The 14,683-nt window shown below is 43.7% G+C and overlaps 1 protein-coding gene across 1 annotated transcript in view; it reads right to left on the reverse strand.

Moving 5' to 3' along the window:
- Positions 1-1,416: 1,416 nt before the first annotated feature.
- The window catches only part of LOC311146673 (arf-GAP with GTPase, ANK repeat and PH domain-containing protein 3-like), a gene marked incomplete at its 5' end in the record, with an annotated part of 227,058 nt that continues 213,791 nt past the window's right edge, over positions 1,417-14,683 (reverse strand). The window contains 2 exons of the mRNA XM_084183206.1: positions 1,417-5,294; positions 5,611-5,866. Of these exons, the coding sequence (XP_084039332.1) occupies positions 5,052-5,294; positions 5,611-5,866 (499 nt within the window). The 3' untranslated portion in view covers positions 1,417-5,051. The remainder of the gene's footprint in view (positions 5,295-5,610; positions 5,867-14,683) is intronic.

Consider the following 14,683-nt stretch of genomic DNA (forward strand, 5'->3'; position numbering starts at 1 on the left):
TCTAAATATCTTAGATTTGACCCAGACCTCAAAAGTGGTCTCCTGATGTGGTTTACACATTGTTATGGATTTATAACATCCAGTTTGTTGTTTTTCTATTAAAACAGTGTGACTTTGAGAGCAAAAACCTGAATAAATTGGAAAAATCTGAGACCTGTGAATGTCTGACTCATTTGACAGCCTCATTTATCTGTTTCAATAGTAGGACTACTTTTAGCCTACTTGCACAGTACAGCTTGGGTTGGCCTGACTGTGAAAGACCAAAATGGGATTTGTCATTGTAGGTCATTTAGAGTTTATGTCACTGTTTCTCATAGAATATTTCACACACGGCACCTTCCCATCGCCGGGCGGGCCGTTTGGCAACTTTTTGGCAAAATTAGAGTATACACCACTGGTGCTGATATTGTATAAGCTACTCTCTCAACTAAGTGTGTGGGTGTATGTGTGTGTGTGTGTGTGTGCAACTGCGCATGCGCTTAAACACGAACACCTCAGTCTGCAAAGAGGAAGGAAGAAGAAAAGAAAAAGACAAGCAGGTAATAAAAGACAACAGAAGAGAAAACCGAGAGGTGAAGCACAGAGCCCCCCTGTATTAGCGAGAGCAGATAAGCTGAAAATAAGGAGTGGATTAGTGGTGTGCTTTGACGCGTCTTGACACTGAGACCTTTCACTTTCCCCCGCCGCGTCATGCTGCCTGTCATGCTGCCTGACACTAAGCCTGGCTCTTTATCTTAATCCTCCTTACTGAGAGACTATTGGGACTATTGGGGGGCCCCATGAGCAGGAAATGGAGGGGTAGAGGGGGCAACACCACTTAGCTGAAGGGCTGGCAGAGGAAGGAAGCATCAGAGCTCTGTCCTCTGCCAAGCTCTGGTACTCCTGAAACACAATAATAACAATGGTAAACACACAATACACATGAATACCAATGGTATACACAATAAACATGAATACTAATGAAATACACAATATACACCAACGGGCTATCCTCAGTGTCCCAAAACTGATGCTCAATTGAAACACAGTATAACCAGTGGGTTGTCTTTATTATCTAACTTCAATGGATCTGACTGAGTGAGGCTGACTAATGATCCTATATCCATGACCTACAGTACATGGAAGAATACTTTTAAATGTATTAATCATATATTGGCACAACACATACTCATCCATGTACAGTATATCACACAGACTATTAGATAGGAACTGCTATTAAGAAAATGGAGGGCTTGTGTAAGACAGCTGAGTTTTAAATGTTGCCTTGGGAGTGGCCCCATGGTTTAAGAGTGGTCGCAATGTAAGCTTCTGCTTCAGATGATGCTAGCACATACAATACATACACAAGTACATCACTTACACAAGTCAATCAAAGATGATGCAAAGAGAGAGACACATTTCAAACATTTTGTTATTTCCCAAATCCAGGAAAGGCTACATTGTTTTATTGGAGTTTTGATGAATAGGTCAACAGGCAGCCAAACGTCCAAGCACACACCTAGCTTTACGCTTTCTTTCACGTTCCGAACGTAAAGAGAAAAAAATAATACAATAGGAAAATTAAACAAAAACAAACAATATTTACATACTGCATTATAAATATGTCAAATGTACATCATTATACACAAAGTACCTCAAATGGTCAGATAATGTAGCTACATTGAGACCTAACCAAAGTACCTAAAAATATGCTTAAAAACAATGAAGACATTTTTTAAAAGATATCAAAATAGGGTTTACAAGTCAAGGAAGACTGACCGTAAACAAAAATATTTTCAATTGTTTGTCTGGGAGCTTGTCTGGTAGAGAATCTTGGACCCATATCTACATCCTCGTTGCGTCCGAAATAGTAACCTACTCCCTTTATAGCGGACTACTTTTGACCAGGTACCGCACTGAACTCTGGTCAAAAGTAGTGCAATATTTAGGGAATAGGGTGCCATATCAGAACAGCCTGTCTTTGGGGGAAAACATTTTCCTTAGAACAATGGTTATAGTCAGGCAACATTAAGAGTAGTGGGGAAGGGAAATATTACAAGGGTGAATACGGTCCTATGGCATCAGGTAAGTATATACCTTCAACTCCTCTATAGGAAATAATCTACTACCGTATATCAGACATACTTTGAAATGTACTTGAGAATTCATTGAAATACATTGGTGCCATGGTGGTTTGTACACGTACTGTACACCAAAGGAAAAAGCCAACTCGTCAATGTAGTTATAACTTAAGGCTGTCTACAAGCTCTGTTGACCATCAGTCTAAATGTAACTTGGTTGAATCTGAGGGCCAATTCAGGACAACAGGGATGGAAGTGCATCCTGTATTTGACACTATTCCTGATTGACCACATCTTTAAATTCTGTGGGCTTCAATAAACTACAAATACTGAGGGAACACAGTGGGCAAAGCTGGATTAAATGTCGTCATTACAACCAGTTTACAACCAGGTTATAATATGGTTGTAACCAGGTTGAAATATGGTTGTACTGATGTAATTCCAACCAGTTTAGCCTGCTGGGAAATAACAAAACCATGTATATAATGTAACAGGGTTAATATGAAGAGCCTTTGCCCTGTAAACATAAACACTGCCATAGTAAAATTAAAGACCAGAAAACTGGGTTTTAATTTTCAATCCTTAAAACGGCAGAAGAGCGAGGAAAAAGAAATGTCTCTATAGACTTTATGCCAATATATTTACATTTTAGTCATTTAGCAGACGCTCTTATCCAGAGCGACTTACAGTTAGTGAGTGCATACATTTTCATACTGGCCGCCCGTGGGAAACGAACCCACAACCCTGGCGTTGCAAGCGCCATGCTCTACCAACTGAGCTACAGGGGAGCTACACTTGATTGTTCCGAATGTCAAAGTCCCTCCTCCTCCATCTTGTTTTGTCTTGTCATGTCTAAGTACTGATATATACATATGATGTTATCATGAAGAATTGCCATAAAGACTGTAAAGTTATCTTGGCTTTTCTCTCCATCCCTTCTTGACCCTTTCAGTCTATCTCAATGGTTTGACACATTAATATACTTGTTTTGATCCCTTGAGTAGCTTGCTATGGAGCGGGCAAGCTAGTTGTTTACATGCGTGATGGACAGACAAGTGTAGGGCGCCAGATGCGACTCCCCCGGGTGGGGAGAGCGAGAGGGTGGAGGAGAAGGCTTGTTATGACATGCATTATCTGAATTATGCCCACAGAATTATACGTTACCTACAGAGGAGTGGCTTCTATGGAAGCGCTGAGCCTTGGTGATCGGAGGGGCCTTGGTGATCGGTGAGTCCGGTCCACTCTGAGAGTTCCAAGAGTTGGCTTAACGCTGGACCAGAGTTAGCTAACAAGCTTGTGTATGTCTACACATGCACACACAATGGCAAAGACTTTCAGCTTGCAGGCAGACACTGGAAGAAGTTTCTGAGTGACAGAGCGAGGGCTTTACATAGGCTCTTTGTTGTGTTTTTTGTGGGACTGGAAAAAATGCCCGGAACATAAAATAACGTTATTAACCAGTTCCCATGCTTTTAAAATAACACTTCTATTCTGGAACAGTATAAATCATTTTCGTTCCCGGTTCTGTTTCTCAAAAATGTTGTTATTTTCCGGTTTTCGTTTCAGTTCCCTGAACCGGTTCCAACCCCTGCTTTTTACAGTGGTCTGTACTTGAAAACACCTTTTCGCTCCAAAAACCTTTTAGTCAAACAACTATAAATGCTAGCCTTTTCTCCCAATGGTGTCCTTACACAGATTTACCCAGTCACTTCCTCTCTCACACACTCATACAGAAGCACACGCATGTACATGCACAAACGCACCACATAGTTCAAAGCAACAGAAGAAATATAATCATGAGTGCCAATATACAGGGCCTTCGGCTACAAGAGGTGAACAGATATTCCATTATGCCTGTAGGGGACAGGTTATGTGATCTGTGTCAAATAATTATCAACACTTACTCCAACAAAGATCTCTTAATGATACAATTTCCTTCCTTCAATCATTCCTCTGCATGATTTCTGATTGAAGAGGCATTTTTACAAAAACCAATCGACATGATGCTCATAAAACAGACCCTCAATTCCCTTATAATCATGGATGATTCGCAAGCGGATCATGATCAGGGTGGAAGAACAAATGACTCACTTAACTATCTCCCAAAATTCTCCCATTGTGCAATCTTCTCTTAAATGTCAAATTATGATTTAAACCTTTTGCCCGTAAGCAAAGTATTTCAATCATTTATGACCTTCCACCTACCTAGACATGCGTTGCTTTTGTACATGAATGGTATGTCAAGAGTTTGATGGCTTCATAGTACCAATAATAACTGGTTCATATAGAACCTTAATAATTCTGAAATTGGTGTGATATGGAGGACTTGCTGTAAACCGTATTACACTATCTATAGTAATAGTTTATTTCCTGTATGACTATGGATGATACCACTCAGCAAACGCTGTGCATCCAACAAGTTCCTTTGGAGTATCTAAAGCAAAATGTTACGAAGGTGTTTATCTTTCTCTATATAGACATGGAAGCATTAATGGAAGGATTTTGTCATTTCATATAACAGCACAATAAAAACACAGTTTGGCTCCAACAGTGGACGACATGAAAGGAAATGTTCAAGCATAAAAATGAACTGTTTTAGTAGGGAGGGGAGGGGTGAGCCATTCATTTGGTTGATGCTTAATAACAATAAAAAGCTTTAAACTGATCATAATCATTACTGACAGATGTACCGCTGTGCTAATGATGTGAGAAAAACAACAACCAAACAAATACAATATACAATGTCCACCAGGTAAGCCTGCCTCTCTCAGCGTCTTGGAATATCTCTATCCTGTCCGTTGCGCACAAAAAAACCTCCACTGCCAGTCACTCAGTCTAGGTTACACAGTATGAAGCGCAGTAGGAGGAGAACGGGGAGAGAAGTACGATCACTGGATAGTCTATGGGGAACAGTGTGTGTATGTTTACGGGCCTTGGTGATCGGTGAGTCAAGTCAACTACGGTCTGCTCTGGGATGATCCACTCCTGGTCCTACATTATACTGACACTGCGGTTGAGCTCACTGAGGGCGTTGTTGTTGTTGACGTTAGGGTTGGGGTTAACATTGGGGTTTCTGCGGCTCATGTTGGGGGTGGTGAGGCTGCTGCTGCTGACGGGGTCATTGGGGCAGCCGTGTTGGAGCAGGATGTCAGAACACTCCTGGCTTCCTGCCCGCCGGGCACAGGACAGCGGCGTCTGGCCGCGCGCGTCCCGACTTTTCACGTCCACACCGTACTGAGGGAACAGAGGAGAAGTGTGAGGAGGAGAATAAGTGGACTGGACAGAGAGAGGTGTAGTTGACATTGTGGTCTAGCTAGTTGAGTAGATTCTCACAAAGCACTAAAGTTTCCTCCACAGCCAGGAGTCTTTCCTGGTCATGTCAACATGCTCAGGAAACACTCCTGACCCGGACCATAACATTTTCCCTATCTATCTAACACTTTAACCATCTTATCCTATTCATTATCATTCAATCTTTATTCAACCAGGAAGATAATCAACCTTGATTAAAGGTTGAAAACCATCCCCTCTCAAACCTCAACCTACTCACCCAGATGAGAAGCTGGGTGATGACCACGTTGGCCATGGCGCAGGACAGATGCAGGGCGGTGCGTCCGTCCCCGTCCCCGTACGTCTCATTGACCTCCTCCTTGGTGCCGTGGGCCAGCAGCAGCACCACCAGCCTCAGGTCGTCCTCCACCACGGCCCGGAGCAGCTGCTGCCCCAGGGGCACGTCCGACTGGGGGAGACCCACCAGGAACAGCTTCTGCTCATACTTAGCCCGGATCCACCGTTCCCTCTCCTCCCTGGTGGTAAGGAAAGAGAGAAGAGATATGACATACAGAGTTACAGAGGGTCAGTGATGTTACAGAGGACCGAAAAACAAGAAACAATGATAAAATAGTGACTGAAATGGGATTTTCAATTAAATTAATAGATAGTTTGTAATCTAAAGCCATGATAATTATTCACAAAAGAAAATAAATTGATCGGCGGGATGGTAGGGGTCCAAGGAAATGCTGGCAGGTTTTGGAGTAACTGTATTCCACAGTACTCATAGGGTCTAGACCACATGCAACCACTTAAGAACGATCCTTAAGAACAATCCTAACAGTCACTCCATTGTCTCAATCATGTATTTTCTCTAATAGGGAGCCTAGTGTAACCTCTGAGTGTCAGGACACTGATGATGAAAGGGCTCAGTGGAGGGGCCAGATGCTGAAACTGTATCCCACCTCCACTGATAATCGTCTGCAGCAGGAGAGTAGAGTCTAGTCAGCTATCTAAAGGTTACACATTGTGAACAGCATGTCTGCTGTGGACAATACAGGAGAGGAGGAAAGGGGGACCTGTTTTTATCAGTGCTGTCAGCCGTCAGTCGGAACTGGATAACTGGAGGATCCCCCACAAAGGAGACTTCCAGCGCTTGGGTCCCCGCATCCCCTGGGGTGCCCGGGATGGGAAGCCGATCGATGGGCTTGAATGGCAGCCAGAGAAGGGACTGGAGCTGGGGCTGGGCCTCCTTCAGTTATAGAGCCAGAGAATGGAGAAGAGGAGAGGAGGAGGGACCCATCTCCCTCCACTCTCTGCCAGTCAGACTTCTATCTCTCCATCGCTCTACATCTTGAATCTTGACTCCCCAGTTCTCTTTTCTCCCACCCACCCACACACAAACTGCCAAACCATCCAAATAGTTGGAAAAAAATTAAAATCAATACAGTGAATGCTCAGTGTGGCTCTGACCCCGCGACCCCGTCAAGCGGAGTGATAAGGGAAGTAGAAAGGGGCTGTTGTTTGGGCGTCTGGGTGAGTGACAGAGAGAAGGGGCTCACACTGATATGGGCAAACGACTCTGTCGCTGGTTGGAGTGACAAGGATTCCCCAGGACACTGACTGCCAACGGATCTGTATGGACACTAACGTCACTTTACACTTCAAACAATCAGTAAGTAGACCTAGATAGCAGACAAAATTACAAATAATTACAAATAGCTCATGGCAATGTGTCACGTTAGCATGACGCCATCGGTCTGAAGACAATCCTCAGACTGACTTGTGGCTATGTTGCAATGTCTACACTAGCACACCATCAGAAATCCATGTCCAACATGTTGCTTTATTCTAAGTGGTATGCTAGTGTGGATATTGGAACAGAGTTTCAGTGCATTCGGAAAGTATTCAGACCCCTTGACTTTTTCCACATGTTGTGACGTTAGAGCCTTATTCTAAAATTGATTAAATTGTTTTATTTCCTCATCAATCTACACACAATACCCCAAAATGACAAAGCAAAAACCGTTTTTTTTGTATCACATTCACATAAGTATTCAGACCCTTTACTCAGCACTTTGTTGAAGCACCTTTGGCAGCGATTACAGCCTAGAGTCTTCTTGGGAAAGAATCTACATACTTGGCACACCTGTATTTGGGGAGTTTCTCCCATTCTTCTCCGCAGATCCTCTCAAGCTCTGTCAGGTTGGATGGGGAACATCGCTGCACAGCTATTTTCAGGTCACTCTAGAGATGTTCGATCGGGTTCAAGTCCGGGCTCTGGCTGGGCCACTCAAGAACATTCAGAGCCACTCCTGCGATCTCTTGGCTGTGTGCTTAGGGTTGTTGTCCTGTTGGAAGGTGAACCTTCGCCTCAGTCAGAGGTCCTGAGCACTCTGGAGCAGGTTTTCATCAAGGATCTCTCTTTACATTGCGCCATTCATCTTTCCCTTGATCCTGACTAGTCTCGCAGTTCCTGCCACTAAAAAACATCCCCACAGCATGATGCTGTCACCACCATGCTTCACCGTAGGGATGGTGCCAGGTTTCCTCCAGATGTGACGCTTGGCATTCAGGCCAAAGAGTTCAATCTTGGTTTCATCAGACTAGAAAATCTTGTTTCTCATGGTCTGAGAGTCCTTTAGGTGCCTTTTGGCAACTCCAAGCGGGCTGTCATGTGCCTTTTACTGAGGAGTGGCTTCCGTCTGGCCACTCTACCATAAAGGCCTGATTGGTGGAGTGCTGCAGAGATGGTTGTCCTTCTGGAAGGTTCTGCCATCTCCACAGAGGAACTCTGGAGCTCTGTCAGAGTGACCATTGGGTTCTTGGTCACCTCCCTGACCAAGGCCCTTCTCCCCTGATTGCTCAGTTTGGCCGGGCGGCCAGCTCTCTGAAGAGTTGTGGTGTTTCCAAACTTCTTCCATTTAAGAATGATGGAGGCCACTGTGTTCTTGGGGACCTTCAATGCTGCAGAAATTTTTTGGTACCCTTCCCCAGATCTGTGCCTCGACACAATCCTCTCTCGGAGCTCTATGGACAATTCCTTTGACCTCATGGCTTGGTTTTTGCTCTGACATACACTCTCAACTGTGGGACCTTATATAGACAGGTGTGTGCCTTTCCAAATCATGTCCAATCAATCGAATTTACCACAGGTGGTCTCCAATAAAGTTGTAGAAACACCTCAAGGATGATAAATGGAAACAGGATGCACCTGAGCTCAATTTCAAGGCTCATAGCAAAGGGTCTGAATAATTATGTAAAAAAGTTTTTTTTGATTTTTAATAAATGTGCAAACATTTCAAAAAAACTGTTTTCGCTTTGTCACCATGGGGTATTGTGTAGATTGGTGAAAAAAATAATTCAATCCATTTTAGAATAAGGCTGTAACGTAACAAAATGTGGGAACAGTCAAGGGGTCTGAATACTTTCCGAATCCGATGCGCTCCCGAGTGGCGCAGCGGTCTAAGGCACTGCATCTCAGTGCTTGAGGCGTCACTACAGACCCCCTGGTTCGATTCCAGGCTGTATCACAACCGGCTGTGATTGGGAGTCCCATAGGGTGGCGTACAATTGGCCCAGCGTCGTCCGGGTTTGGCCGGTGTAGGCCGTCATTGTAAATAATAATTTGTTCTTAACTGACTTGCCTAGTAAAATAAAGGTTAAATATTTTTTTTTACAAATAGTATGTCACCTGCCAGGCCCACTCCACACAGCTCTCAGCAGCATCAGCCTTAACTAAAGTGGTTAATTAGCCTACCTCTCCTCTCCACTGACAGACCTGGCCCACATCACAGCTGCCTTTGTCAGTGCCCGCACGGAAGTTGATGAACTGCTAACCACCATTAATAGTTAATGCTCAGCCTGGCAGATAAAACAGTCACCCTGAACTCTTGCACTGTCCTTTACTCAATATAGGATTGCTAATTACACTGGGAGAACGGAAATTGTTTTATGTTTAGAGAGGAGTTCAGTAACACCACATAAAGCCTGCATACATGCTTATAACCAGTTATAAAGCATTATACCTCAAGGTTAAGTTAAGTGTTACTTATACGATTCTTCAAATTAGCTCAATGGTACAGGCATAACTCTAAACTCACCTTACGACTTCCTGTAGAGCATTGGGAAAAGGATCTCTCCCGTTTTTCACAGTGTGGTGGGTGAATAACTATTTTCTTAAGGATGGCGATTGGAGCAGCGATTGGAGCGGCCAGCAGTTTTATGGTGTAAGTTAAAAACATTCCCCAGCCTTTGGTAATAGTCAGATTTACTGCCTAATATTTTGTTTTGGTAGAATCTGGAATTTGTGATGAAGTCAAATAGGGCAGTTAGCCAAGGTTTGCCTCAGAGAGCTAACCCACTGAATGAATGGGATCCCAGATCTAGGGAGGAGAGCCCAGTGAATTGACATGAGCTAAATGAGGCAGAAAGTTAGCGCCAGGATGTTAAACAAAAAGGCTGAGAACCATTAAGAAGATGTCAACGTCCCAGAAAGGAGCCCAAGGCCCGTATTCACAAAGCAGTCTCAAAGTAGGAGGGCTAATCCGGGATCAGGTCCTCCCTGTTAAATCTCATTCAATACGATCTAAAAGGCTAAACTGATTATATATCCTATTTGTGAATACAGGCCTTGAAGCCACAAAAAGACCTCAATCCCAGTAGTTCGGGTCCAAACGTAACCACACTGGTACTATAGAGTTCTGTTTAAGAAAAAGGGAAGTGGCCCAGCGGTGGCGACTCAAATTCCTCAGCTGCTACACCACTTGAAAGGTAGGCTGTGAAAGGAAGTGAAATGGTAATCCCGCCTCTGTCTTTTGTTTGAAATAGAACAACAATCCAAACATAGGCAGGGTTTAGGCAGTCAGGGGGAAAGCCGAGATCCTTGAAAAGGACACTTCCTCTCCGCAGGAGGAAGAAAAATAAAATCAGCAGATTTAGCATGTCAAAGCGGGAGGAGAAAAGAGAGGGGAAAGTAAAGGAGATAGAGAGTGAACTTTGTAAGCAGGGGATGATATTCAGGAAGTCAAGCTGATGGTTACCCTCGACACACGCACACACTGTAAAACACATACACTCACGCATGCACACACACACTGCTTTCCCCGCCCTTGCACACATACTTGCTAAAAATTCCTCTGTTGTTTAGGGGACAGAGGGGACTTGCAGAAAAGAGAGTGAGAGCAAAGATCTCAATTAAAACCTCTGTTTTTGTCTCTTTAAACGATAAAGCATTAGCGCTTGGTGCAGCATGAACCTCCTCAGTAATTCAGTGTTATATCTGTGTGCAACGATTATAATATCTTTACCTTACAGCTAACCTTTGTTCCAAAAGTTTGCGAACAAACAAAGCAGAGATTACAGTATCAAGACTGAAGTCTAATAACATCAAAGAAAACGGTCAAATAGGCTGTTAGATTCTCTACTTTTTCAATTCTAATTCTTAATTTATATAACAGCGGCATCAGTTGCAGAATAACCTGTGGGAAAATAAGTGGTGAAGCCCTTTTATAATTCTATACGAGTTCTGCACGTTTAGTTCCTGAGCTGAGCAATGGATTCTGACCTCCCCTTAATTAAGTGGCAAATGGCGGAATGATTCTCCTCAACCCAGCCCACGAAGTCAACAACACATGACTGCATCCACATAAAGAGGAACAAACAAGGATAATTAGTCAAGCTCCAAAGACAAAGCCAAATAGGGATTTATTGAGGGAAAGAGAGACTGAGACAGAGGGGGCGGGACCATGGTAGCATTGAGTAAAGTAGCAGTGAATAGACAAAGACCATAGAATGACCTTTGATTGGTCCACACATTAAGGGAGGAATCAGGATGTCCGTCCCACCATTACCACCACCACACGCACACACATGCACGCACACACAACACCCCATCCCATCCTTCAAACACAGTCTGTTCCTCCTAAACAATCAGGGTAAGCCCCAGCCCCCTCCCTCCCTGCTTCTCAACATTCACTGCGGACACATCAAATAGATTCGCTGAGAGTGAAGGAGTGGTGGAGGGGGGGGGACTAGGCAATCTAAACACCCCTCGCAGTGGGAGGGGGTGGCTTGTATAGGACAGATTCCTATGCAACAGCCGGCCATTTCACTTCCACATATTGAGAGAGAGATAGAAAGAGAGAGAGAGAGAGAGAGAGAGAGAGAGAGAGAGAGAGAGAGAGAGAGAGAGAGAAGAGAGAGAAAGAGAGAGAGAGAAGAGAGAGAAAGAGAGAGGAGAGAGAGAGAGAGAGAGATATTTATGTTTATTTATTTTCCCATTTGTACTTTAACTATTTGCACATTGTTACAACACTGTATATATACATAATATGACATTTGAAATGTCTTTATTCTTTTGAAACTTCTGAGTGTAATGTTTACTGTTAATATTTATTGTTTATTTCACTTTTGTTTACTATCTACTTCCCTTGCTTTGGCAATGTTAACACACGTTTCCCATGCCAATAAAGCCCTTAAATTGAAATTGAAATTGAGAGAGAGAGAGAGAGAGAGAGAGAGAGAGAGAGAAATAAAGAAAGAAAGAAAGAGAGAGAGAGAGAAAGAGAGAGAAGAGAGAGAAAGAGAGAGAGAGAGAGAGAGAGAGAGAGAGAGAGAGAGAGAGAGAGAAAGATAGAGAGAGAGAAAGAGAGAGAGAGAAAGAGAGAGAGAAGAGAGAGAGAGAGCGAGAGAGAGAGAGCGAGAGAGAGAGCGAGAGAGAGATCGAGAGAAAGATAGAGAGAGAAAGATAGAAAGAGAGAGAGAAGAGAGAGAGAGAGAGAGAGAGAGAGATAAAGAGAGATAAAGAGAGAGAGAGAGAGAAAGAGAGAGCGAGCTGGGAGAAGGGGACAGAAAGAGAGAAAAACAAAAGGGAGAGAAAAAACACAACAGAGTGAGAAAGCAGGGCCCCAGAGCTTCAAAGGTTGCTAGGGGCAAAAAATGAGAGCGCAACCCAGTAAATGAGACTCCCTACAGTCAACAACAGGGGTACAGTTTAGACGTTATCCTCAACCAAGAATAACAACTACATAACAAACATGATCTAGAATCTAGCTTCATAGGATAAAACCTCCTTTACTCATGTATGTACTATAGAATGTTGGCCCACAGATAGTGGTTCTATAGTATGATTCTAGAAAGAGACTGTTATTTTGTTGGGGTTGAGCGGACTGGTTGAGCGGTCTAGCCAGTTGTTCTATTGAGAGGCCAGTAGAGGAGCATCTGTGAGCCTTGGGCTAGCAGCAGACAGGGCAGGATGAGTTGAATATATTGTGACATTAATGAGGTTGTCACCGTCCCCATGATGGAGTGGCTGTTTTTTTGTGCCAGAGAAGACTAACACCCTTAAATGCTCTCGCTGTTAACCCCTACTGCCCCTGTCCTCTCCAACACAACGCTGAGACAATGACATGTACACCACACATGCACCCAGCCACTTACAGTGAGGGAAAAAAAATGTGGATCCCCTGCTGATTTTGTATGTTTGCCCACTGACAAAGACATGATCATTCTATAATTTTAATGGTAGGTTTATTTGAACAGTGAGAGACAGAATAACAACAAAATCCAGAAAAACACATGTAAAAAATGTTTTTAAATTATTTGCATTTTAATGAGGGAAATAAGTATTTGACCCCTCTTCAAAAGATGACTTAGTACTTGGTGGCAAAACCCTTGTTGGCAATCACAGAGGTCAGACGTTTCTTGTAGTTGGCCACCAGGTTTGCACACATCTCAGGAGGGATTTTGTCCCACTACTCTTTGCAGATCTTCTCCAAGTCATTAAGGTTTCGAGGCTGACGTATGGTAACTCGAACCGTCAGCTCCCTCCACAGATTTTCTATGGGATTAAGGTCTGGAGACTGGCTAGGCCACTCCAGGATCTTAATGTGCTTCTTCTTGAGCCACTCCTTTGTAGCCTTGGCCGTGTGTTTTGGGTAATTGTCATGCTGGAATACCCATCCACGACCCATTTTCAATGCCCTGGCTGAGGGAAGGAGGTTCTCACCCAAGATTTGACGGTACATGGCCCCGTCCATCATCCCTTTGATACGGTGAAGTTGTCCTGTCCCCTTAGCAGAAAAACACCCCCAAAGCATAATGTTTCCACCTCCATGTTTGACGGTGGGGATGGTGTTCTTGGGGTCATAGGCAGCATTCCTCCTCCTCCAAACACGGCGAGTTGAGTTGATGCCAAAGAGCTCGATTTTGGTCTCATCTGACCACAACACTTTCACCCAGTTCTCCTCTGAATCATTCAGGTGTTCATCGGCAAACTTCAGACGGGCCTGTATATGTGCTTTCTTGAGCAGGGGGACCTTCCGGGCGCTGCAGGATTTCAGTCCTTCACGGCGTAGTGTGTTACCAATTGTTTTCTTGGTGAATATGGTCCCAGCTGCCTTGAGATCATTGACAAGATCGTCCCGTGTAGTTCTGGGCTGATTCCTCACCGTTCTCATGATCATTGCAACTCCACGAGGAGAGATCTTGCATGGAGCCCCAGGCCGAGGGAGATTGACAGTTATTTTATGTTTCTTCAATTTGCGAATAATCGCACCAACTGTTGTCACCTTCTCACCAAGCTGCTTGGCGATGGTCTTGTAGCCCATTTAAGCCTTGTGTAGGTCTACAATCTTGTCCCTGACATCCTTGGAGAGCTCTTTGGTCTTGGCCATGGTGGAGAGTTTGGAATCTGATTGATTGATTGCTTCTGTGGACAGGTGTTTTTTATACAGGTAACAAACTGAGATTAGGAGCACTCCTTTTAAGAGTGTGCTCCTAATCTCAGCTCATTACCTGTATAAAAGACACCTGGGAGCCAGAAATCTTTCTGATTGAGAGGGGGTCAAATACTTATTTCCCTCATTAAAATGCAAATCAATTTATAACATTTTTGACATGCGTTTTTCTGGATTTTTTTGTTGTTATTCTGTCTCTCACTGTTCAAATAAACCTACCATTAAAATGATAGACTGATCACTTCTTTGTCAGTGGGCAAATGTACAAAATCAGCAGGGGATCAAATACTTTTTTCCCTCACTGTACGACAAACACCATCACTTGCCAAATGAATTCATTCACCCAGCTTGACACAAATTATTCTTCCTTGAATCAAATGGATTTGAAATGAAATGAGTCAACAAATGTAGTTACACTACATGACCAAACGTATGTAAACACCTGCTCGTCGAACATCTCATTCCAAAATCATGGGCATTAATATGGAGTTGGTCCCCCCTTTGCTGCTATAACAGCCTCCACTCTTCTGGGAAGGCTTTCGACTAGATGTTGGGACATTGCTGCGGGGACTTGCTTCCATTCAGCCACAAGAGCATTAGTGAGGTCGGGCACTG

The sequence above is a fragment of the Coregonus lavaretus genome, assembly GCF_964263955.1.
Source record: "Coregonus lavaretus genome assembly, chromosome: 19".
NCBI lineage: Eukaryota > Metazoa > Chordata > Actinopteri > Salmoniformes > Salmonidae > Coregonus > Coregonus lavaretus.